Source organism: Leptopilina heterotoma, unplaced genomic scaffold (genome assembly GCF_015476425.1).
Source record: "Leptopilina heterotoma isolate Lh14 unplaced genomic scaffold, ASM1547642v1 Lhet_135, whole genome shotgun sequence".
In the NCBI taxonomy this organism is placed as follows: Eukaryota; Metazoa; Arthropoda; class Insecta; order Hymenoptera; family Figitidae; genus Leptopilina; species Leptopilina heterotoma.
The window spans coordinates 856,482-883,384 of record NW_025110854.1 but is presented as its reverse complement, the minus strand read 5'-3'; the positions used below and the strand labels follow the sequence as shown (position 1 = coordinate 883,384).

The window sequence follows — 26,903 nt, the reverse complement described above, 5'->3', positions numbered from 1 at the left end:
AAAAAAATTTGTTACATGTATTCGAATATTTCTTTTAAGAAATGTGCAACAATTTTCTTTTAATTAATGCTCTATTTCAAGTAGGGTAGTAGGGTAACTTCTGCCCGTGGGAGAAAAAAACTATTTTCACATGAATAAATTTTGATTTCGACTGAATCAAATTGTAAAATGATTGCAGCAATCGACGCGCTTAATAGACTGTCTAACGTCTTTCTAGACCCAGGGCAGACGGTATTGTCGAGCGGCTGTTCAGAATTGAAACGAAACTTCCACGCTATCGTCTAGAATAGACCAGCGTTTCTGGTCTGATCAGCAGTGCTAGTAAATTCTTATCTACGTCTATTCAAAATTTCTCATTATATGTTATGACAACTATTCTTAGAATGATAAGACTTAATTATATTTGAAATAATTTTAATGACTTTTTTTTACATAAAAAGTATAAAAAAATATTTTAACTTTTTCAACTTTTTGTATTTTTCACTTCAACTTTCTTTAAGCGTAAGGCTTTGTGTCCCTCCCAATCTTTGGCATTGAAGATATAGTAGTATTTTTGTAAAATAAAATTTACTGCAAATCAAAACAGCCGGATGAAACTAGCAGTCGTACTCAGCACCAATCTTTAGGCGTCAACCACTAATTAATGAAATTAATAAATAAAAACTTACTAAATTTGCTATTTAGTGGATATTGATTCTCAAATAACAATATTCGATGGTTTTTTAAATCATTAAGTATTACTAAATTTGAAGGAGAGGCATATTGGTAGATGACGCCTAAACATTGATGCTGAGTACGACTGCTAGCTTCAGCCGACTAATCAAAACACATAGAAACACATCAAAATCTATTTTTTTCAGTGCACATTTAAAATTAAATTATACAGAAAACAGCAACAACATAGCGCATTATTATTCACATAAAACAGAAACCACAACGAATACTAAAATTCACAAAGAAAATGTACCATACGCTGACTGATCTAACGACGCCAAACGACGCGACGCCATTAGGCGCCATGTCACTTAACAGCTGGGCATACATCGACGCATGCGCATATAACATCCTAGACCAAATCTAGGCGGTCTTAATAACACCGCACTAGGCGGACATATTTGACTTAGATTTTTTCTAATAAGCCCATCTGTTAAGTCACTGATTCGGGACTTGATGGACCGTCTAAAATTAGACGGACTTGATGATTGCTAATCGGGAAATCATTGGACTCTAGACTGCCACAATATTTTTTCACACGGGTTGTAGTAAGTCTTCCTAATAATAAATCTGTTATTTAAATTTCGCAAAAACTATTATAACCGCAAGTATGCTATTTGGAAATATGAAAGAATGTTTCTTTTAGTGTAAATGTTGGCCCAGTAGAAAGAAACTTGGTATAGCTGGGACTAGGACTTTGATGCACAGGTGGTGCCAATACTCGCAAAACATAGAGGACACCTGCTCACACCTATTTGTTGTGTTGTGGGTGTGTTGGGATTGATGGTTTATTATATATACGCTCACTTGAGGACTAACGAGGTTCGCGTAATTGGAGGCACTCTTGGATTCGAAGTGATTCGAAGAGGACCGGCAGAAATTGCTATCGGCCTAGGTATGCGAGAGAAGAGGGAACTAAGGTGTGTCATGCACGTGCATTACTCAAGGGAGTGTGAGTGCCGATGCCAGAGAGATCGTAGATCGTATGGAGTAGTGGAACTTGTATGCGGCGAGCAGGAGACTTCAACATTTCCCCAAGGGGGTGATACGACAGCCGGAAGGGGAATGGGGCACTCCAAGATGGCTGCTAGGCTGCTGACTTATCTCTAACTGCATATTACCAGTTGCCTAGCCCAAGATTCCTTTAGAAGGTTACCTCAATCTTCCACTTTCCTTTTATTCGCATCAATGCAGCAGCGTGTATTGCTTCGAACTTGTCAATGAGTCTCGATCATGTTGTGTCATCAAGGTCTTTTTCCTTCTTTTTCCCCCCATTTGCTCCACTTGTGTAGAACAAGTTTGGCTCCCTCTTCACATCAAAATGGTGTTCTATCGATAATTCAAAATTGTATACTTATTCTTATTCAGGCCGAGGGTGGAATTACTTTTGAGACTTCATATTTTCGAAATGTGGGACTTTTCAGACTTTTCTTCCACATATTGCAATAAAGTATCACTTTTTTGGTATAAAATGCAACTTACTTTGATTTTCATAGCGTGAAAAATAAGTATAGTCAAACCTTTTCCTATAAAAGAGTCTTACTCTTTTTTGCAAGTCTTTCGGCGCATAAAAAAGACTTTTGTCATCACTTTTTATTTTTCATATGGGAGTGGTCTCTAATATATTTTCATTCGCTGAACACCACATTGAGAGAAATGAATAGTTGTGACTACTATTTGGTTAGTAATAACGTTGCTGACAATTTTTATTAGTTGCAGTTACCTTTTAATTATAGGAACTCCAGCTATTAGGTTAGCAACATAACTAATTAAATAGGTAGACCAATAAAAAAAGTAGTTGAATCAACTAATGGTTAATTTTACTAATAAAAATCGTAACACCAACCAATAAATTAGCAGCAGCATAGTTTACTAACTAAAAATAATCTTGGAAAAAATGGTTACCGCAACTATTCTTTTCTCTCAGTGTAGGTCAAAAATTGCCTAGCACATCAGAATATTGAGAAAAGTGTTTTGAAAACACGTTTCCTGGATCTTTTCCCGCACTTTTCTTAAAATCCTGATGTGCTAGACAATTTTGGGACCAAGGATTGTGTTTAGGGGACAAAAGTCAATATTGACAACATATTGATATTCGACAACAATATCAGTCGCTTTTTTAATTATGGCACTTCTAGAATAAAAAATAACACAAGTGGAAAAACCTGCAAGCCTTTCCCCTACATTGGAAACCACATCCGTGTTAAGTATTGAAAAACAAATTTTTTTTTGGAATCTATACCCCACTTTTTTCAAAATCCTTTACTTCTTTTTGGTCTTGCGCTTAAGGGTCTTAATGCACGTCATGCGATAATTATTTTGAAATCCCTCAAAAATACACATTTTCATGTTCTTACCGACACTTTTATCAAAATCCTGACGTGCTAGACAATTTTGTGACGGACAAAAATCACTGGAAACGACTCCAACATTAAAAATAAAAAAAATCGAATTTTACAGGGCTGTGTAAATGAATTCTCTAATAACTTTCTGAAAATTGAAAATAATTGATTTAGAGAAGAGTTTTAGTTAGAATAACTTTAAATAAAAATTCTAAAGAACTTAGTTTTTTGAAATATTTTAGTTAATTTTTTTCAATTTGTTGAGTATTTGAATATAATTATATTATTTAACTAAACAACCTTCGAGTAGTCAATCTTTCGTAATATAGAATTGAAAACTAAAATTTTTTTGGATAGACTCCCTGAACAGGAAATCATTTAGATTTCGAAACTTCAAATACTTAGAATTTGAAGTTAGTGGGATAAGGGAAGTTAAACATTGTCTGGAAATTAGGGAAAAGTCAGGGAGGAAATAAATTTTTTTTGTAACAGCTCTGAATAAAATAAACGACTTTTTCGATTTTATTGTACTTTGAATCGACTAAAACGAATTTTTTGTGCCTTAAAGTCGATTCATTTTATTCTTATTTTTATTCATTAATTTTTATGGCAAGTAGCAGCTTTTGTAAAAATTAGTCATAATTTTTTGAGAATATTATCTCGAGAAACGTATTATTTACTTTTATTTGTTGTATTGTTGTACATCACGTACGTCTGTTGTCGGTGAAAAAAAGCAATTTTCAGCAAGATTGTGGAATAATTTACCCCAGACGTGACATCATCTAGTCTTATCCGACTATCTTTATCCTTGGGGGCAAATATTTGTTGGAGTGAAAAGTATTTTTGTTGACGTCCCTCACTAATTAGGCGCATATTTCTATTGCGCAAAGTACTTTTCTGCAGGGAGTGACTAATTGAAGAGGAATGTGTTTATTTTGAAAAATTTTTTCCTCTGGAGATTAATGACTTTACTATCGATGTCACACTCTTTATCGATAGTTCTCTGTCGATAGGACTCTCTATCTAGAGAGGGAGATAAATGAAGCAGAGTTAGAATAATGCAGAATTTGTTATAGCATCTACCTTGTATTGCAGAGATAAAGATCTGCACAATCTGAGGCAATTGCTGACGTCATGCACATCTCATTTTAATGGAACTTCCCTTAACGTTCACGAACTTAACATAACGGACGAAAAGTTATCTTTTCGATAAAGGATATATAAAAAAAGTTAATCAGTAATTTAAAAATTGGAGAATTATGCCGTTGGTGTGGACAAAAATAGATATCTTTACTTTTCGGTATAAGAAGAAGAAGAAACCCTTTTACATTTCTTGTCGGGTGTTGTCCACTGTTTCCAAGAACAGGTGCTAATTTGAGACTGACAATCTTGACAAGTTCTAAAACTTGTCAAGATTGTTTTTAAGACTCCCATTTGTCGCTCTTCGGAATACTTGTTTTCTTAGGGAGGAAGAGGGAACATAGGGCGTTTTTGTGGTAACCCTTAAAAATTTTGTTATCCTTCGAAGTATGCGTGAGTATTAATGCAAGTGTGCGAGGGGACCCAAACGAGAGGCCTGAAAGACGACCTCTACCTGCAGTCTCGCCAACTAACGAAGCAAACCAGGCAGGCAAACCGGTGTCGGCACACCACACCACCACCATCCGACAACGGCAGCTCGCCGAGCACCACAACCGACATTGCCAAGTCAGTTTCAAGTCAGTACTACCACTACTACCGTCATCGTCGTGTCGTCTCCTTTCCCTGGCCGCGCGCGTCCTTTTAACCGATCCCGCGACTTTGATCATCTCGATCAGAGAATGGATGGTGCTCTATCAGGGTGAGGAGAGTGGACCGTCAAGCAACCAAAGAAATACCAGAACGAAATTCAATTTCTGCCCCGTCGACAAACCACTCAAACATCATTTCAATATTTTTCGACAATCTGGACCATATAGGAATGCCTATGGAAGGAATACCGGTTTCTTAGTGCGGAAAGACCTTAATCGCGTGGGAGGATGAGATGTAACGTTGCCTCCTGACAGTACCGTCAACCGGCGTCGCGAAATTATTCCCAAACCCAATTTACAATTCTGCAAAAAATGGGAATCTAATAATCAAACATCTAGATATTCGAATTTCAATTTCTGACAATTTCTATTCGAGTAGATGTAAAAATTTCTTGGTTCAAAATTACTTACCAGGAGGAAATAAAATTAAATCCTTACAGTGAAAGAATGTGTATTTTGTGCGTGTGTGTGTGTTCTTGAAAGTGCCGAAGGATCCCGCCTCAGTTGTTGGTGATTTGAATGCCTGTTAGAAGCTGATTCGAAATCCGCACATACAAAAGAAAAGAAGGAGAAGAAAAAGAATCGTATTAAGTGTGATTTTGTGTGAAGAGTGCGTATTTTCACCCCCCGAGAGAGGGGATTTCGCCAGTTTTGCTTTTCGAGTTGTTGATGCTTGGGCTTGCAAAAGCGAGCGGACGACGACAAGAGCCGGTCAACCAAGGAGAACGAGAGTGGAGGCTGCTGCGCCTTGCAAAATCCAATCCTTGCATAGTCGGCTGAAGCGAGAAAGAGAGAGAAGAAGGAGGAGGAGGAACGGCACATTATAAGCAAAAAGAGAGAAAAGTTTGGCAGCGAAACCACAGCGAAAAGGAAAACAGGTGAAGCGAGGTTAACCACCGGGTACGCACACACATGTACTGGCTCTCTAACGTCGTGAATGTTCCGTGAAAATCTCGTACGTTAACTTACGCTACCAAACCACGTGTCTTCTTCTCGTGTGCTGCTATTCTCACCGGAATATCAAATACTTTCGGCTGCTGCAAAACATCATTATTGTCATTACTTCAACAATAGTGTGGATTTTTGAAAATTCTTGTCGAGTACTGTTCTTTTAGAACACTGATCTTTTAGAAAACTTCTTTTGGAATACTGATTTTAAGAAGTCTTCTTTTGGAGTACCGACTTTTAGACGACCTTTTTTTGGAATACAGTTTGTTTGGAATACTATTTAATGCTAGCATCTACTACCAAAAATTTCGCTAGGATGATGATAAAAGTGGAATTTACAATGCAATCAGTGGATGATTAATTATCGGAAATATTCACTTGAGATGTGAACTTTACAATGCAGTCGGATTATGATTGATAGTAAACATATTTTTTCACCAGAGAAATTAACTATTTTTCGAAAGTAGAAGAAGTATTCGGATAATATTGTGAAACCTGTTTATAAATTCTCTATTTGAAAGTGTTTTATAATACTATTCAAAGTTGTAGTACTCTTCAAAGTTATAATACTCTTCAAAGTTATAATAGTCTTCAAAGATATAATACACTTCAAAGTTAGAATACTCTTCAAACTAATAATACTCTTCAAACTTATAATACTCTACGAGTCTACTCATATTCTTATATTCCGTAAAAAACTGCTCTTCACAAAGGAATCTAAATCTGTATAGAAGAATCTAATTGCATAAAGGAATCTAATTCTGCAGAAGAATCAGTAAATTCCATTTTCTGCATGGAAAGGAAAAATTCAAGGATAAGTATTTAGCACGACGATAAATACTTGACAAACAGATTTTGAAAGAGATGCATATAGCTGACGCAAGAATAACGAGTAGGTGGTGACTTTGCAATCTTTTGCTATTTGCTGTATCTGTGGTGCTGTTTACTACTAAAGAAGGCCCGATAATGATGCGAATCGAAATTGTGCTGTGAGATTATTAGTTAAGGAAGAATTTTTATGAAGATTGAGTTGTTTGTTTTTACTCGATAATGGATAGAAATGACAACGGTATTGTCGGGGGTGGTGGTGGAGGAGGAGGAGGAGGTTGTAGTACTGGTGTAACTAACAGTACAACGAATGGAGGAGGTATCAGTTCTGGAGGAGGAATTATCGGGAGTGGAGGAGGAGGATTGGGAGGAATAGGAGGTGTAGTGGGAGGAGGTGGTGGAGGAGGCGGAAACTGCATCGGAGGAAATTCGGGATCCCCTCTTAATTCATCATCAACACTTGGATCTCTTTATAACACAAATAGTGGGGTTGACAGTCAGGTACGTTTTGTTGTTGTACTGAATACGAGTTTAGAATTAGGGGATGATGCTCGTTTCACTTGTCAGCCACGTGGCTCACCTAAATTCCTTTCAAAAGCAAAACCTGACCATTTTTTATTGGAAATATTTTCCAACGGTCGCTTGAATTTTAAAAAGATATTATCATCTCTCACAACCTGCGTAAACCAGTTTGGCACTCAGGGTTGAGAATATATATATATATATGTATATACAGTCAGATGAGGTGCCAAATGAAACTTTCATTCTATATAATCATTTCAGATACATTTAAAAAAAGATTTTCTTAATTTTTTGTCAAATTGTAATTAATTAATTAAATTTAAGATAAATTATGCTCAATCGTTATTGTTTCGAATTTTGAAGGAAAATTAATAATATTTGGAATAACCTTTTCCAAAATAACTATTCAATTAACAATATATTCCGACAATATGACTTATTTTGATAAAATAGGATTTTTACGATTGTCCTTTTACAAACTGCAGCAAAATACCATTTTATATTTTAATACCTACAAAAACGGCTTTGATTTGAAACCCCATTGTTCTAATTTGACAGATTTTTATACACTAGTGCTAAAAAATGAAATACTAAAAACATTTCATTTTTACAATAATTCTTCTAATATTCAATTATTTTCTAGAATACTTTACTAAAATTCTTCTTTAAATCAATTTTTTTAATACAAAAATTCAATTTTTTATGAAAATTGCATACTAGCAAATTTAAAGAATAAAATTATTAAATTTTATTTAAAAACTGTAAAAATTTAAACTGCATACCGTCAAACTGCACACGATTAAAAATTAGAATTACAAACTTTATAATAAAAAATAAAATTAATTTGAACTGCATACCTACTAAAAAACTGCATACCAGATTATTTTTAGTAAATGTAATAAAAATAAGTTTGTATATACTTTAAATTAATCCTATTTTTTAATTAAAATTTGTAATTTTTACTCGTGTGCAGTATGACGTTATGAAGTTTAAATTTGTATAGTTTTTAAATTATCATAATTTTATTAAAATTTGCTTTTATGTAGTTTATTGTATGGTGTATGGCATATTATGATGTCACGCACTTTTTTGAGATTTTCAAACCCCCCTTCCCCCTTGTCACGCAATTTTACGGAATTTTACATGAAAAACATACATTGTGTCACGTTTAGTAGTCGACCCCCCATCCCCAAAAACGTGACATCATTTGTAAACATTCCCTGTGCATTTTTCCAGTATTCTATTGAAATGTGAGCAATTGATCCCGCCCCGATTTAGAGAAGAATTTAAGTTTAAAATTCTGGAAAATAATTGAATTTTAGAGAAATTACAGTAGCAATTTTTAGAAATAATTAACTTTCAAAAGTTCGCAAATTAAAAATTTTTTGAATTCTTATTATATTTAAGAATAATATTTAAATACTTATTTAAAAAATCTATTTAACTTCAAATATAGTTAGTAAACAATTCTATAAATAATTGAATTTTAAAAGAACTACAGTTAGTAATTATTATAATGTTTGCAAATAATAAAATTTTTATTATTAAAATAAATTTTACGTTTCAAAAAATTGTATTGCAATTTTTTAAAGTAATCATGTTTTTTGAAGAAATATGTTAAAAAGTATTAAAACAAGACTTAAATTGTTTTTATTACCATCTGTCACTAACATTAGATATTAATTTATTGTCATATATATGACAGTATTAATGTTTTTCCCCAAGAAAGTAGAGATAAGTTTAGCTAAAAATCAGGGAACAATTTAAGAAAGAGTCAGACAGAAGTCAGGGAATTTTTTTCTCAATCTTTGCTAGACACCTTGAGAGAGAAGGAAATGGGTAAATAACATCTTCCGGAATACTAGTTATTATCTTCCGGAAGATGTTATTTACCCATTTCTTTCTCTCTCAAAGTTTGGGGTATTTTAACGCAAAGGGATGAAGAGAATTTTAGATGAGAGCTTTTGGATATTATTTATACTTTTCGAAAAATATTTTGAACTCATGTACAATTGTGGAGAAAAATATACTCTTCGCATGTGAAAATGTTATTGGAGAGGCGGACTAGATAAGAGAAGGAATCGTATACCCCTTGGCCTCGATAAGACCTCCTTCCTAACTGCATTCCACTGTCGGGACATTACTGCTGAAGAAAGTCGATGGCACTCACATGCCTTAGGCAAAGCTTTCAATGCAACTGATTTTCCTTGCGGTATACACGGAGAGAACTTTAAACCGTGAAAAACAGTGTCATCATGAAAGTAAAAGATGAACTCACATTAAATATTCGAGCAAAAGTGGGAAACTGAATTACCGATGACAGTCACTGCTTTCGCTAGTGGCGCCACTGGTTTTCTAAGTTTTCCCACCAAAATTGAGGGTGTCACCTTTTAAAGTTAAATAATCCATGACGATCACATAGTTTTTCCATGAGATCATCGATTTTTCCCGTGACAGTCATCCGAGAGCGGTTCGTGAGAAGTTGTGTGTATAGTTTGAAGTGTATAAAATAAAGAGGAAATATTATGGATGATTATGTCTCAAAAGTGCTTAGTGATTGGAATCTCTCATTATTACAAAATTTATTCAGATGTAAGTAAAATAATTCAAAGTATATTTCAAATTTTTATCCTTTTAAAATGTATTTCGTGATTTTTAAATTAAATTATAACACTCACTTAGTAGTAAAATTTTCTGTTTAGTTCACAAGATAGATAAGACGAGATTTTTTTGCTTAACTGAGGACGAGATTTCAGAAATTATTCCTAAAGAATTAGGAAATGAAATAATTTCTGATTTCAAGTTAAAATATAAATTGAATTTAGTTTCCAATTTAAATGACAATGTTGATATTGTAAATAATACAGAAGAAGAAAACATCGACGTATTAAATTTGACTGTGACAAATGATGAGGCTTTTGACATTGACAATATCAACATTGAAAATCTCAGTTGCGATGAAAATATTGAAAAACTGCAAAATATTGAAAATTTCTATTCATCAAGTAATTATATTTTTTTTCTTTTTAATTTGAAATTAATATTTTACAAATTTTATGAGTCGTTTTTGAAGACATTATTAAAGTTAATTATTAACTAAAATATTTTTTTTTAGTTGAAAGAAATATGCCACTTTTTCAATTATTGTGCAGTACTTTAGTTGGGAGATTTATTCTTTATGAGTACTCGAAAACTAAAACTTTTTCAAGAAAAGATTTATGCAGAATTGTCATAGAAAATGCAATAAATAAAACTATAGGGACTTTAATGCCATTTTCGTAAGCATTAATTTATAAATAATTTCTGTATTTCGTTTATCAACATTTCTTTATTTATTATAATAATGTTTTTTTTCATGTTCGCAAAATTTGCTTTGCGAACATAACCAGGGTGGTCACATGTCAGTAAAGTCAGGAAAAAAAATTTTTGACAGGGAAATTAAAAAAATTGAGAATTTTTTTGACTTATTTTTAAATATTTCGACTTTTTCGACTTTTCTTCCAAACATTGCAACAAAATACACCAATTTTCAATACTTAAAAAAGTGCAACTTATTTTTTTTATAATGCTAAAAAATAACTCTAAACAAATCTTTCAAAAATTGTTTGTGAATCATTTTTTAACATAATTAAATTTATCAAATATTTTTATAATAAAAACCTTTTTAAGTAGTTGAAATTTTGTAAAATTTAATTCAAAATAATTAATTTATTGCAACTATTTATTTACAATTTTTGAAAATCAATTTTCAAAGAATTTGAATTGCAAAATTTGAAAATAATTGAAATATCAAAAATTGTAATGAAAAATCTTTAAAGGTAAATTTAAAAATGAAAATTAATGAAAATTAGCTTCTAATTTTTAAAATTTAATATTTTGAGTATTTTCAATTACATATTTTCGAATATTCAAATAAATACAAAAATAATAACATTTTGGAATTCTTTTTAATATTTTGGAGAAAACAATCAAGTTCAAAATTTTTAATTATAATTAAAAAAAAAATAATTAGTTTTTTAAAATTATACTAAATTTTTTTTAAGAAATTCAAAGATTTTCGAAAAATTACATTAAAATATTTTAAAAAACTAATTATTATAATTGTTGTATAATAACTTTTTAAGTTTCAATTATCTTCGAATGATGTAAATGAAAATTTATGAAAATTTATGAAAATTTATTTTTTGGACTTATTAAAATTTTTGAGAAATCATGGTCGTATTTGTAATTTAAATTCTTGAAAAATTTTATCATTTTTATTTATATTTTTTAAAATTTCAATTGTTTTTAAAAGATTTTATTAAAGTTTAATTTTCAAAAATTTTTTTAAAATTGAAAAGCTATTATATTTATATAATTACAATTATTATAAAAAATTGAGTTTTTGTATTTAAATAATTGAATTCTATAAGAACATTTTGGAAATTATTTAAATTAATTGATTCAGAGATGAAGTTTAGTTGAAAATTGTAAAAAATAATTGAATTCAGGAAGGGTTATAATTGTAATTTTTAGCAATTATTAAAATTTATAAATTTTACCCATTTTCCATAAACATTCATATTTTCCTGTAAAAAGAACTTTGTCAGGGAAATTAAATTTAATGTCAGTAAATTGTCAGGGAAATGTCAGGGAAATTGTTAAACTGAAACTTGTGGCCACCCTGATAACAATGTCAAAAGTTCCTTAAAATATGGTTTTTATAATTTTGAATTTAAATATATTTAATATATTTCAATTCAAAAGTATAAAAATCATATTTTCAGGAACTAGTGCATTTTAAATTTGTGATTTGTTATACTTCAATTATTTTATTATTTATTTTTTCTTTGTCGTAGATTAAATTGCACAATATTTAAAGAAATTGTAAGTGATATAAAATTACTTTTTCCAACGGAAGAAACGGATTTATTTTATGATCCTTCACACAACTTAAATGAAAATAATAAACGAAAACGAATAAATAGCACGGGTTACTTGTATACAACATATTTAAACTTTCGAGATAGGGCAGTGAATTTGAAATTGCTTGATAACACAAAAAAACATAACACCAAGAGGAGAAAATCGAGTGAATGTGAAGGTCAGAATAGTTTTAATCTTTTGAGTTTTAATATATATGGCACGTGACAACGGAATAACTTGCGCTTTATATTTAAAAAATATTTTTAATCTGTAACATATGTTTTACAATTTGTGTTACTGTTTTTTGTAGAATTCGATCAATTTCCATTGGATTTAAATATTTTATCCCAAGAGAACCCAGACGACGAAAAAATAGCCATTGAGACTTGGAAGTATTCTTTCTATCACCGAAGAGAAATTGTTTACAAAAACAAAAGTCCGCTTGATATTCTTACTCGTTTTGACATTTTAAAAGGAAGCTTAGGACAAAGATTGGTAAGGAGAAGCAATTTGTAACCAAAAAAATGTATTAATATTTTTTATTTCATTATTAACTTAATCTTTAAAAACCATATTTTTAGATTTTATCAGATTTTGAAGACTTATTCAAAAATCACAAATATCCAAAAAATGATAAATTCAAAAACACATGCGTAAAAGATCGTCTTGTTGTCAAGTGGCCAACAGTTGCTCCAAAATTAATTGAAGTTGCAAAAAGAAAAGCTTTTGATTGTGGCAAAGTTAATAGTAAGAGGAAAGATACAAACGTTAATGTCAATGAAGGAAATTTTCCAGAGCAAAACTTTGTTAAATATATCAATACGAATTACTTGGATATAAAGAATGTTATAGAGAAAAACAAAGACCCACAAAATGATGGTAAGTCAAATAGACAATATTTTACAATAAATAAATTTTTGATGCAAAAAATTCCTCCTAATAAAAGTTTTTGTAATTGTCCAAACAATTACTGAAATAAAAGTTTACCAAGTAAAAGTTATAACTAAAATTTTTATATTGATTTATTTCATTAATTTTGAATTGCAACAAATAATAGGAAATTTAATTTCATGTTTAAGATAACCAAAAAATGAAATATAATTATTCGTCTTTTTAAAAAATATCTATTCAAGCCAATTTTAAAATCTTGGCGTCAATACTTTCATCAATCATGATTATAAGTTTGAGAAAATGTAAAATATTTCAAAAAATATGAAATTTATTAAAATTTTCTGAAACAAATATCGAGACATACAAAAGTTATATAATTTTATCCTACAAAATTAATTGACTAGTTGATATAACTTTATCTCCAAAATCTTTTATATACGTCTCCTTTTAGGTAAACTATGAATAATATTAACGATTTTTTTTAGAACATAAGAATGCATTGGCAGCTTTACTGTTAGTGAGTTTGATTCAGCACACTTTAAAAGTATCAAATTGTAGTACTTGGAAGCCTAATCAAACTGACATTGTCAACTGTTTCATTGTTCACATTGAGGTACTTATTAAATTTTGTTTATCTGTACTTTGCTATTATCACAATGGAAAAAAATTATATGCTTAATTATTCAAATTATTTCCTTATGCGTTTAAGGTTCCAGAGAAGGAAGAATATATACATAACTTTGTTTACCAGAGATGTCTCTTCTTCGAAGCAAGAGGAGTGATAACGGTTCAACCTTACATTATAATTTGTGGGCCATTAACAGACATTAGTGCATGCTACGTAGCTATTGAGAAAGTTCTCCATAAATGTAGCACTTTTGTTGAAGCTTTTGACTTATGTTTTAAGTCATTTTTTGCGCTTAATCTCAATTATTCTTTAGCGTGCCCTCATATATGGTCTTTTATTCAAAGATATATATTTGAAATTAAAGACTACAGAGCTGCAGTGGCATTAAGAAAAATATCGAACTTAGCTACCGAACTGACTAAAATTGCGGATTAGAATTATTCAAAAAAATTATTATTACTGTGATACTAAATTAATCATTTCGCAAGGATTTTTTAAAAATCTTTTTATTTATAATATTATATTAATAATTTTGCGTCGATTTTATGACAATAATTATTCGTTTAATATTCTGAATATGTAATTTTTCAGAATGAAATACAAACGTTAAGAAAGTTTAATATTTTGAGATTCAAGGAGAAAATTTAAAAGAGATAAAGTAGTTGTAAATGTAATCTTTTCTTTTTAATAAAAGTGGACTTAAAAAATTTTAATATGGATCTAGATAATTCAATTTTAAAACTTACTTGCGATTTATATAATAATCTAAATATTTCAAGAAGTGACATACAATTTATAATAGAGTCGTTTCAAAATTTAATAAAAAATGTTTATAATCCATTCATATTACAAAAAGTAAATGTATGTCTTAATAATAATGTTGACAAAAAAGTTTACGAAATTATAAATAGTATTTTCGAAAAATACAAAAATCCTTTCGAAAATTATAATTCAGAATGTAAAAGATTAAATTTATATGAAAAAATGGGATTATACTTAAAGCCTAAAGTATGCATTTTAAGTAACGATAGAGTACCTAAACTTCAGGGAAATAAAGTTATATTGACAATAAAAAAAACTACAATGATTCATTTATCATTGAAAAATTCATTGAAAATGTTGTTGCAAATGGACGGATTGTTAAAATCAACAATGTCTTATATGGATTTTCTGCAAACTGAGTCAGAAATAAAAATTAATTTTATTCAAGGTTCTCTGTGGAAGAAACAATTACAGGACTTCGAGAATCAAATAGAAAATTTGAATGAAAAAACTATAGTTTTACCCCTTTTTATTTATTTTGACGACCTTGAGACTGGCAATGCATTAGGTTCTCATGCTGGGAAAAACCAAATTGGATGTGTTTATGCCACTATTCCCTGCTTACCACCAAATTTTTCTTCAAAACTTGAAAGTATTCTCGTTACGGATATTTTTTATACAAAGGATAGAAAAACTTTTGGGAATAAAATAATTTTTAGTAAACTTATTTCAGAATTACAAGAACTAAATAAGTTAGGAATTGAAATAAATGTTGACAACAAGAAGTATAAAATCTATTTTATAACAAGTTTAATTCTTGGTGATAATCTTGGTGCAAATGGTATTTTGGGTTATGTGGAGTCCTTCTCATTAACTCATTTCTGTCGACTTTGTACCGCTGGACCAAAGGAAACCAAAGTCATGACAACAGAAGACGTAACTCTACTTAGAAGCAAACAAAGTTACGATAATGACGTAAAAACTAAAAGTTTTTCTGTTACGGGCATCAAGGAAGTTTGCGTTTTTAATGAGTTAAATTTGTTCCATGTGACTGTCAATACAAGTGCAGATGTCATGCATGACATTTTTGAGGGAGTAGGGAACATTATTATGGCGACGATATTATTGCAATTGATTTTAGTTGATGAGTGTTTTTCGATAGATTATTTAAATAATGCTTTAAACTCATTGGATTTTGCTTTTGAAAAATCTAACGTACCTCTTAACATATCTTTGGAATACTTGAAATCAAATAAAAGGTTAAAAATGTCAGCATCCGAAACTTTGTTCTTTATAAGATATTTTGGACTACTTGTTGGGGACATGGTACCAGAGGATAACGAAAGCTGGTCCTTATACATAAAATTGCGGGAAATTATACATATAATAACCTCCTCTACTATTACTCATTCACATCTTAATCATTTGAAAATTTTAATCGAAGAGCATCATAAATTGTTCATTGAGATATTTGATGTTGATTTAAAAGCAAAATTTCATTTCATGGTACATTACAATCGTTTGATTTTGCAAAATGGACCTCTAATTAATACATCATCCTTGCGTTTTGAATCGAAACACACTGAAATAAAATCAATTTTAAATGCTATTTCATCAAATAAAAATATTTTGTTATCTGTCGGTATTAGGCTTCAGTTGCGTTTAATGCATTTTGTGTTTTCACAATATCGAGAATTGTATTCTACGTATGGTCCTGAAATACAAGATGATTCTGTAAACATCCACTTTCCTATGTCAATTTGTCGAAAAACTGTAAGCAATGTTAAAATTAATGATGTAACGTACAAATGTGGTACAATAATTGTGGCAAGAATTTCGGAAAACGGTCCTATTTTTGGAAAAATCCAAAAGATATATATTGTAGACAACTCGATTTTTTTCAAGTTTATACCTCTTCACATGATCGGATTTAACATGCATTTCTTCGCGTTTAGCGTTTTTGAGGATAGCCAAAATCAAAAAATTATTAAATATGACTCGCTACCACAGAGAACACCGTGTTTGCTGCACCAAAAAAATGACGTTTCATATATTTTTATAAGACACATAATATAAATTGTTTAAGGCGAAATAATTGGAGTTGGGAGTTATTTTGATTTAAATAAAAAATCACATTAAATTCAACAATGCGAATTTTAGTAATTTAAGTAATATTAGAAATTGTGATATATTAGTAAATAATGATTATTTTTGATATTTTTAAAAAAATTTAAGATTTTGTTTGTGAAGAATCGATATTTGTGTGTGTGTGTGTGTGAATATATAATTATTATTTTGTACTTATTATATTATATTAATATTTCTTATAATTATGACAATTAATTATTATTTTAATGCAAATAATTATAACTATACTGATTATTAAATGAAAAGTAATAAATAAATATTAATTGTGACGAATAATTTATTTTTATTTTAATATTATTAATTTATAATACTCTGAAAACAAATTAATTCGATTCAAACAGTTGATTACTTGACTTTTATCAATTAAATATTTACTTAAATCAAATAATCTTTATTTCAATCAAATAAATTTTTTCCAATGTATTAATATTGATAACTCTTAAACTTATTTAATTTTTAGTATTATACAATTAAAATTTTAAAACATTAAGGCTTTAATTGGTAATAGCCAGTTACAATAACAATCAATACACGAGATTTCGAAGTGACTGTCATCGAATATCTTGGTGATCGTTAGAACACATCTAACTTAAGTGTTATTCATTCGAAAACGTTAATTGTACATAAACTATTCAAATGAGAACATTCACATCTTTAGTGTTAAACGAAACACTATACTTTAAAGTGAGTACACTAGTTTGTTCAAAGATGGCACTATATTTCATGGTGAATTTTCACTGTGTTTCAAGGTGGTATAGTGTGAACCGTCTTTAAGTGTTCAAACTTCTCTCCGTGTATATTGGTATTCGAAGAGAGACACAATAGCTTGTTTCCTGTCTTGCAAAGTTAATTAAAGAGTGTATTTACTTTAGGAACACACCCATATGAAGAGAAACGGCAAGTATGTACTAAATTCTTCTATGTGCGCAAAGGAATCTTTGAGGAAATTCTTCTTTCAATGCGACAACGCAAAAGTAAGAAACAAGAGAAAGATTGTGCAAGTCCTCCTCGCCTCTTCTCCTTTGACTTTGAAAGTATATATCCCACAATCCTAGCTCTAAGTATAGATGTGTGTTTGCAGAAAATACTTCGAAATCGAGTGAATAATGCACTTCACGTTTTCTAATCTATCTATGTAACTCTCCAAGGAAATGCGCGGCAATTGCTTTATAGAAGAACTTTTTTCTCCTCTCTTTGCATCAACAATTTTAACGACTTTGCTTTTTTTCTGATCAATTTTTCTCTCCGACTAATCAAATTATTTTTTTTCCACTTCTTCTTTGTTTCTGTGTAATGATAAAATTACTGTTTCAAGAAATACAATATTTTTGATTATTTGCGTTCTAAGAGAAGAAAAATCAATTTAGAAATTTGATGATGTAACAAGGCAAATATGTTGTTTTATTAAACATATCTTGCGATTCGTTCCGCATTATTATGTATGGCAACATTCAATTCTTAAACGTTACTTAAAAACTCATAAAACATTCATTGTATTCGCATTAGGGGAAACAGTAGATGACAGAAATTTTCAGCACATTAGTCATACTACTTTGGAGATAATTGAACTCACGAAATCGCCACGATTTCTCAATTATACCCAAAGCATTTAACTTTAGTTTCTACATTTACGACACGATTGAAAGAAACCAGCAATTTCAATTCAGAAATACACCAAATAGAGAAGCATATTTAGTTGCGGATAGAGATTTGTTTTGAATAAACAAAAAGAATTTTTGAATTAAGAAAAATGTGTTGCATGGCATATCATTGCCAAATATCTTTCTGAATTGAATGCACGAATTATACCAAATCGGTAATATCAGGTATGGAGAGGATGAAAAGAAAAGAAAAGAAAGAATGTCGGTGTGAGTCAAAACCTCCTTGCTCTTTGACTACATGAATGCATCCTGGTGTCAGGTTATAATGCAGTCCACGATGCACTCTGCTGTACACGTAATACTACACATGTACATGTGCGCATTTAAAAGCAACAACTGAATCTTTCTCTTATAGTTGTGTACATATACCTTTGGGTTCAACTATACACGGAGAGAAGTTTGAACACTTAAAGACGGTTCACACTATACCACCTTGAAACACAGTGAAAATTCACCATGAAATATAGTGCCATCTTTGAACAAACTAGTGTACTCACTTTAAAGTATAGTGTTTCGTTTAACACTAAAGATGTGAATGTTCTCATTTGAATAGTTTATGTACAATTAACGTTTTCGAATGAATAACACTTAAGTTAGATGTGTTCTAACGATCACCAAGATATTCGATGACAGTCACTTCGAAATCTCGTGTATTGATTGTTATTGTAACTGGCTATTACCAATTAAAGCCTTAATGTTTTAAAATTTTAATTGTATAATACTAAAAATTAAATAAGTTTAAGAGTTATCAATATTAATACATTGGAAAAAATTTATTTGATTGAAATAAAGATTATTTGATTTAAGTAAATATTTAATTGATAAAAGTCAAGTAATCAACTGTTTGAATCGAATTAATTTGTTTTCAGAGTATTATAAATTAATAATATTAAAATAAAAATAAATTATTCGTCACAATTAATATTTATTTATTACTTTTCATTTAATAATCAGTATAGTTATAATTATTTGCATTAAAATAATAATTAATTGTCATAATTATAAGAAATATTAATATAATATAATAAGTACAAAATAATAATTATATATTCACACACACACACACACAAATATCGATTCTTCACAAACAAAATCTTAAATTTTTTTAAAAATATCAAAAATAATCATTATTTACTAATATATCACAATTTCTAATATTACTTAAATTACTAAAATTCGCATTGTTGAATTTAATGTGATTTTTTATTTAAATCAAAATAACTCCCAACTCCAATTATTTCGCCTTAAACAATTTATATTATGTGTCTTATAAAAATATATGAAACGTCATTTTTTTGGTGCAGCAAACACGGTGTTCTCTGTGGTAGCGAGTCATATTTAATAATTTTTTGATTTTGGCTATCCTCAAAAACGCTAAACGCGAAGAAATGCATGTTAAATCCGATCATGTGAAGAGGTATAAACTTGAAAAAAATCGAGTTGTCTACAATATATATCTTTTGGATTTTTCCAAAAATAGGACCGTTTTCCGAAATTCTTGCCACAATTATTGTACCACATTTGTACGTTACATCATTAATTTTAACATTGCTTACAGTTTTTCGACAAATTGACATAGGAAAGTGGATGTTTACAGAATCATCTTGTATTTCAGGACCATACGTAGAATACAATTCTCGATATTGTGAAAACACAAAATGCATTAAACGCAACTGAAGCCTAATACCGACAGATAACAAAATATTTTTATTTGATGAAATAGCATTTAAAATTGATTTTATTTCAGTGTGTTTCGATTCAAAACGCAAGGATGATGTATTAATTAGAGGTCCATTTTGCAAAATCAAACGATTGTAATGTACCATGAAATGAAATTTTGCTTTTAAATCAACATCAAATATCTCAATGAACAATTTATGATGCTCTTCGATTAAAATTTTCAAATGATTAAGATGTGAATGAGTAATAGTAGAGGAGGTTATTATATGTATAATTTCCCGCAATTTTATGTATAAGGACCAGCTTTCGTTATCCTCTGGTACCATGTCCCCAACAAGTAGTCCAAAATATCTTATAAAGAACAAAGTTTCGGATGCTGACATTTTTAACCTTTTATTTGATTTCAAGTATTCCAAAGATATGTTAAGAGGTACGTTAGATTTTTCAAAAGCAAAATCCAATGAGTTTAAAGCATTATTTAAATAATCTATCGAAAAACACTCATCAACTAAAATCAATTGCAATAATATCGTCGCCATAATAATGTTCCCTACTCCCTCAAAAATGTCATGCATGACATCTGCACTTGTATTGACAGTCACATGGAACAAATTTAACTCATTAAAAACGCAAACTTCCTTGATGCCCGTAACAGAAAAACTTTTAGTTTTTACGTCATTATCGTAACTTTGTTTGCTTCTAAGTAGAGTTACGTCTTCTGTTGTCATGACTTTGGTTTCCTTTGGTCCAGCGGTACAAAGTCGACAGAAATGAGTTAATGAGAAGGACTCCACATAACCCAAAATACCATTTGCACCAAGATTATCACCAAGAATTAAACTTGTTATAAAATAGATTTTATACTTCTTGTTGTCAACATTTATTTCAATTCCTAACTTATTTAGTTCTTGTAATTCTGAAATAAGTTTACTAAAAATTATTTTATTCCCAAAAGTTTTTCTATCCTTTGTATAAAAAATATCCGTAACGAGAATACTTTCAAGTTTTGAAGAAAAATTTGGTGGTAAGCAGGGAATAGTGGCATAAACACATCCAATTTGGTTTTTCCCAGCATGAGAACCTAATGCATTGCCAGTCTCAAGGTCGTCAAAATAAATAAAAAGGGGTAAAACTATAGTTTTTTCATTCAAATTTTCTATTTGATTCTCGAAGTCCTGTAATTGTTTCTTCCACAGAGAACCTTGAATAAAATTAATTTTTATTTCTGACTCAGTTTGCAGAAAATCCATATAAGACATTGTTGATTTTAACAATCCGTCCATTTGCAACAACATTTTCAATGAATTTTTCAATGATAAATGAATCATTGTAGTTTTTTTTATTGTCAATATAACTTTATTTCCCTGAAGTTTAGGTACTCTATCGTTACTTAAAATGCATACTTTAGGCTTTAAGTATAATCCCATTTTTTCATATAAATTTAATCTTTTACATTCTGAATTATAATTTTCGAAAGGATTTTTGTATTTTTCGAAAATACTATTTATAATTTCGTAAACTTTTTTGTCAACATTATTATTAAGACATACATTTACTTTTTGTAATATGAATGGATTATAAACATTTTTTATTAAATTTTGAAACGACTCTATTATAAATTGTATGTCACTTCTTGAAATATTTAGATTATTATATAAATCGCAAGTAAGTTTTAAAATTGAATTATCTAGATCCATATTAAAATTTTTTAAGTCCACTTTTATTAAAAAGAAAAGATTACATTTACAACTACTTTATCTCTTTTAAATTTTCTCCTTGAATCTCAAAATATTAAACTTTCTTAACGTTTGTATTTCATTCTGAAAAATTACATATTCAGAATATTAAACGAATAATTATTGTCATAAAATCGACGCAAAATTATTAATATAATATTATAAATAAAAAGATTTTTAAAAAATCCTTGCGAAATGATTAATTTAGTATCACAGTAATAATAATTTTTTTGAATAATTCTAATCCGCAATTTTAGTCAGTTCGGTAGCTAAGTTCGATATTTTTCTTAATGCCACTGCAGCTCTGTAGTCTTTAATTTCAAATATATATCTTTGAATAAAAGACCATATATGAGGGCACGCTAAAGAATAATTGAGATTAAGCGCAAAAAATGACTTAAAACATAAGTCAAAAGCTTCAACAAAAGTGCTACATTTATGGAGAACTTTCTCAATAGCTACGTAGCATGCACTAATGTCTGTTAATGGCCCACAAATTATAATGTAAGGTTGAACCGTTATCACTCCTCTTGCTTCGAAGAAGAGACATCTCTGGTAAACAAAGTTATGTATATATTCTTCCTTCTCTGGAACCTTAAACGCATAAGGAAATAATTTGAATAATTAAGCATATAATTTTTTTCCATTGTGATAATAGCAAAGTACAGATAAACAAAATTTAATAAGTACCTCAATGTGAACAATGAAACAGTTGACAATGTCAGTTTGATTAGGCTTCCAAGTACTACAATTTGATACTTTTAAAGTGTGCTGAATCAAACTCACTAACAGTAAAGCTGCCAATGCATTCTTATGTTCTAAAAAAAATCGTTAATATTATTCATAGTTTACCTAAAAGGAGACGTATATAAAAGATTTTGGAGATAAAGTTATATCAACTAGTCAATTAATTTTGTAGGATAAAATTATATAACTTTTGTATGTCTCGATATTTGTTTCAGAAAATTTTAATAAATTTCATATTTTTTGAAATATTTTACATTTTCTCAAACTTATAATCATGATTGATGAAAGTATTGACGCCAAGATTTTAAAATTGGCTTGAATAGATATTTTTTAAAAAGACGAATAATTATATTTCATTTTTTGGTTATCTTAAACATGAAATTAAATTTCCTATTATTTGTTGCAATTCAAAATTAATGAAATAAATCAATATAAAAATTTTAGTTATAACTTTTACTTGGTAAACTTTTATTTCAGTAATTGTTTGGACAATTACAAAAACTTTTATTAGGAGGAATTTTTTGCATCAAAAATTTATTTATTGTAAAATATTGTCTATTTGACTTACCATCATTTTGTGGGTCTTTGTTTTTCTCTATAACATTCTTTATATCCAAGTAATTCGTATTGATATATTTAACAAAGTTTTGCTCTGGAAAATTTCCTTCATTGACATTAACGTTTGTATCTTTCCTCTTACTATTAACTTTGCCACAATCAAAAGCTTTTCTTTTTGCAACTTCAATTAATTTTGGAGCAACTGTTGGCCACTTGACAACAAGACGATCTTTTACGCATGTGTTTTTGAATTTATCATTTTTTGGATATTTGTGATTTTTGAATAAGTCTTCAAAATCTGATAAAATCTAAAAATATGGTTTTTAAAGATTAAGTTAATAATGAAATAAAAAATATTAATACATTTTTTTGGTTACAAATTGCTTCTCCTTACCAATCTTTGTCCTAAGCTTCCTTTTAAAATGTCAAAACGAGTAAGAATATCAAGCGGACTTTTGTTTTTGTAAACAATTTCTCTTCGGTGATAGAAAGAATACTTCCAAGTCTCAATGGCTATTTTTTCGTCGTCTGGGTTCTCTTGGGATAAAATATTTAAATCCAATGGAAATTGATCGAATTCTACAAAAAACAGTAACACAAATTGTAAAACATATGTTACAGATTAAAAATATTTTTTAAATATAAAGCGCAAGTTATTCCGTTGTCACGTGCCATATATATTAAAACTCAAAAGATTAAAACTATTCTGACCTTCACATTCACTCGATTTTCTCCTCTTGGTGTTATGTTTTTTTGTGTTATCAAGCAATTTCAAATTCACTGCCCTATCTCGAAAGTTTAAATATGTTGTATACAAGTAACCCGTGCTATTTATTCGTTTTCGTTTATTATTTTCATTTAAGTTGTGTGAAGGATCATAAAATAAATCCGTTTCTTCCGTTGGAAAAAGTAATTTTATATCACTTACAATTTCTTTAAATATTGTGCAATTTAATCTACGACAAAGAAAAAATAAATAATAAAATAATTGAAGTATAACAAATCACAAATTTAAAATGCACTAGTTCCTGAAAATATGATTTTTATACTTTTGAATTGAAATATATTAAATATATTTAAATTCAAAATTATAAAAACCATATTTTAAGGAACTTTTGACATTGTTATCAGGGTGGCCACAAGTTTCAGTTTAACAATTTCCCTGACATTTCCCTGACAATTTACTGACATTAAATTTAATTTCCCTGACAAAGTTCTTTTTACAGGAAAATATGAATGTTTATGGAAAATGGGTAAAATTTATAAATTTTAATAATTGCTAAAAATTACAATTATAACCCTTCCTGAATTCAATTATTTTTTACAATTTTCAACTAAACTTCATCTCTGAATCAATTAATTTAAATAATTTCCAAAATGTTCTTATAGAATTCAATTATTTAAATACAAAAACTCAATTTTTTATAATAATTGTAATTATATAAATATAATAGCTTTTCAATTTTAAAAAAATTTTTGAAAATTAAACTTTAATAAAATCTTTTAAAAACAATTGAAATTTTAAAAAATATAAATAAAAATGATAAAATTTTTCAAGAATTTAAATTACAAATACGACCATGATTTCTCAAAAATTTTAATAAGTCCAAAAAATAAATTTTCATAAATTTTCATAAATTTTCATTTACATCATTCGAAGATAATTGAAACTTAAAAAGTTATTATACAACAATTATAATAATTAGTTTTTTAAAATATTTTAATGTAATTTTTCGAAAATCTTTGAATTTCTTAAAAAAAATTTAGTATAATTTTAAAAAACTAATTATTTTTTTTTTAATTATAATTAAAAATTTTGAACTTGATTGTTTTCTCCAAAATATTAAAAAGAATTCCAAAATGTTATTATTTTTGTATTTATTTGAATATTCGAAAATATGTAATTGAAAATACTCAAAATATTAAATTTTAAAAAATTAGAAGCTAATTTTCATTAATTTTCATTTTTAAATTTACCTTTAAAGATTTTTCATTACAATTTTTGATATTTCAATTATTTTCAAATTTTGCAATTCAAATTCTTTGAAAATTGATTTTCAAAAATTGTAAATAAATAGTTGCAATAAATTAATTATTTTGAATTAAATTTTACAAAATTTCAACTACTTAAAAAGGTTTTTATTATAAAAATATTTGATAAATTTAATTATGTTAAAAAATGATTCACAAACAATTTTTGAAAGATTTGTTTAGAGTTATTTTTTAGCATTATAAAAAAAATAAGTTGCACTTTTTTAAGTATTGAAAATTGGTGTATTTTGTTGCAATGTTTGGAAGAAAAGTCGAAAAAGTCGAAATATTTAAAAATAAGTCAAAAAAATTCTCAATTTTTTTAATTTCCCTGTCAAAAATTTTTTTTCCTGACTTTACTGACATGTGACCACCCTGGTTATGTTCGCAAAGCAAATTTTGCGAACATGAAAAAAAACATTATTATAATAAATAAAGAAATGTTGATAAACGAAATACAGAAATTATTTATAAATTAATGCTTACGAAAATGGCATTAAAGTCCCTATAGTTTTATTTATTGCATTTTCTATGACAATTCTGCATAAATCTTTTCTTGAAAAAGTTTTAGTTTTCGAGTACTCATAAAGAATAAATCTCCCAACTAAAGTACTGCACAATAATTGAAAAAGTGGCATATTTCTTTCAACTAAAAAAAAATATTTTAGTTAATAATTAACTTTAATAATGTCTTCAAAAACGACTCATAAAATTTGTAAAATATTAATTTCAAATTAAAAAGAAAAAAAATATAATTACTTGATGAATAGAAATTTTCAATATTTTGCAGTTTTTCAATATTTTCATCGCAACTGAGATTTTCAATGTTGATATTGTCAATGTCAAAAGCCTCATCATTTGTCACAGTCAAATTTAATACGTCGATGTTTTCTTCTTCTGTATTATTTACAATATCAACATTGTCATTTAAATTGGAAACTAAATTCAATTTATATTTTAACTTGAAATCAGAAATTATTTCATTTCCTAATTCTTTAGGAATAATTTCTGAAATCTCGTCCTCAGTTAAGCAAAAAAATCTCGTCTTATCTATCTTGTGAACTAAACAGAAAATTTTACTACTAAGTGAGTGTTATAATTTAATTTAAAAATCACGAAATACATTTTAAAAGGATAAAAATTTGAAATATACTTTGAATTATTTTACTTACATCTGAATAAATTTTGTAATAATGAGAGATTCCAATCACTAAGCACTTTTGAGACATAATCATCCATAATATTTCCTCTTTATTTTATACACTTCAAACTATACACACAACTTCTCACGAACCGCTCTCGGATGACTGTCACGGGAAAAATCGATGATCTCATGGAAAAACTATGTGATCGTCATGGATTATTTAACTTTAAAAGGTGACACCCTCAATTTTGGTGGGAAAACTTAGAAAACCAGTGGCGCCACTAGCGAAAGCAGTGACTGTCATCGGTAATTCAGTTTCCCACTTTTGCTCGAATATTTAATGTGAGTTCATCTTTTACTTTCATGATGACACTGTTTTTCACGGTTTAAAGTTCTCTCCGTGTAGGCATATAAGCCATTTTACATCAATTGCCGCATTTTATTATTTCGGGATATTGTACAATCAATTCTTTCGCAACAAGTATACACTGTTAAAAAAAGGGAATTACATTCTAACTCTCAAACGGAATTCTATGAAATTATATCAGAAAATAAATAAAATTAAAAAAAACAGATTATAATTAATAAAATAGGTAAGGGAGCGTTCACAAATGATGTCACCCTTTTGGGGTAGGGGGGGGGTCTTACTAAACGTGACACAATGTATTTTTCTCATGTGAAATTGCGTGACAGGGGGGGGGGGGGTTGAAAATCTCCAAAAATTGCGTGACATCAATTGTGAACGCTCCCTAATACTATATATTTTTTCCTCCACTTTATTATTTCTAACTTTATCCAGTAATATCAATTATTTACAGTTTATTTTTTTGTTATAATTTACAATATATAATTTACTTTACAACTGAAA

The 26,903-nt window shown here is 28.8% G+C and overlaps 4 protein-coding genes across 11 annotated transcripts in view; 2 read left to right on the top strand and 2 right to left on the bottom strand.

Annotated features, from left to right (window-relative positions):
* Positions 1-26,903, top strand: part of LOC122497619 (tight junction protein ZO-1) — a 194,973-nt gene that overhangs the window by 94,960 nt on the left and 73,110 nt on the right. The window contains exon 1 of one of the 4 annotated variants that reach the window (XM_043604850.1): positions 6,283-7,123. The exons of the other annotated variants lie outside the window; for them this stretch is intronic. Coding sequence (XP_043460785.1) covers positions 6,845-7,123 — 279 coding nt within the window. The 5' untranslated portion in view covers positions 6,283-6,844. Of the gene's footprint in view, positions 1-6,282; positions 7,124-26,903 lie in introns of those variants that run through there. 4 annotated transcript variants of the gene reach the window in all.
* Positions 9,077-12,496, top strand: LOC122497622. Of its 3 annotated transcripts, XM_043604857.1 has the most exons (3): positions 9,077-9,736; positions 9,847-10,149; positions 10,260-10,541. In XM_043604857.1, the coding sequence occupies exons 1-3, from the start codon at positions 9,670-9,672 to the stop codon at positions 10,424-10,426; spliced, it is 537 nt and encodes a 178-aa protein (XP_043460792.1). In that variant the 5' UTR covers positions 9,077-9,669; the 3' UTR covers positions 10,427-10,541. The 3 variants fall into 3 exon arrangements, 1 of the variants encoding a protein (XP_043460792.1); XR_006301145.1 differs by lacking the exons at positions 9,847-10,149; positions 10,260-10,541 and adding an exon at positions 12,360-12,496; XR_006301144.1 differs by lacking the exons at positions 9,847-10,149; positions 10,260-10,541 and adding an exon at positions 11,983-12,121.
* On the bottom strand, positions 19,324-21,785 carry LOC122497620. Its single transcript, XM_043604855.1, has one exon. It carries the CDS (start codon positions 21,514-21,516, stop codon positions 19,393-19,395), a length of 2,124 nt encoding a protein of 707 aa, XP_043460790.1. The 5' UTR covers positions 21,517-21,785; the 3' UTR covers positions 19,324-19,392.
* LOC122497623 lies at positions 23,303-26,420 on the bottom strand. Of its 3 annotated transcripts, XM_043604858.1 has the most exons (3): positions 26,064-26,420; positions 25,651-25,953; positions 25,259-25,540 (listed from the first exon to the last, which is right to left on the bottom strand). In XM_043604858.1, the coding sequence occupies exons 1-3, from the start codon at positions 26,128-26,130 to the stop codon at positions 25,374-25,376; spliced, it is 537 nt and encodes a 178-aa protein (XP_043460793.1). In that variant the 5' UTR covers positions 26,131-26,420; the 3' UTR covers positions 25,259-25,373. The 3 variants fall into 3 exon arrangements, 1 of the variants encoding a protein (XP_043460793.1); XR_006301147.1 differs by lacking the exons at positions 25,259-25,540; positions 25,651-25,953 and adding an exon at positions 23,303-23,439; XR_006301146.1 differs by lacking the exons at positions 25,259-25,540; positions 25,651-25,953 and adding an exon at positions 23,678-23,816.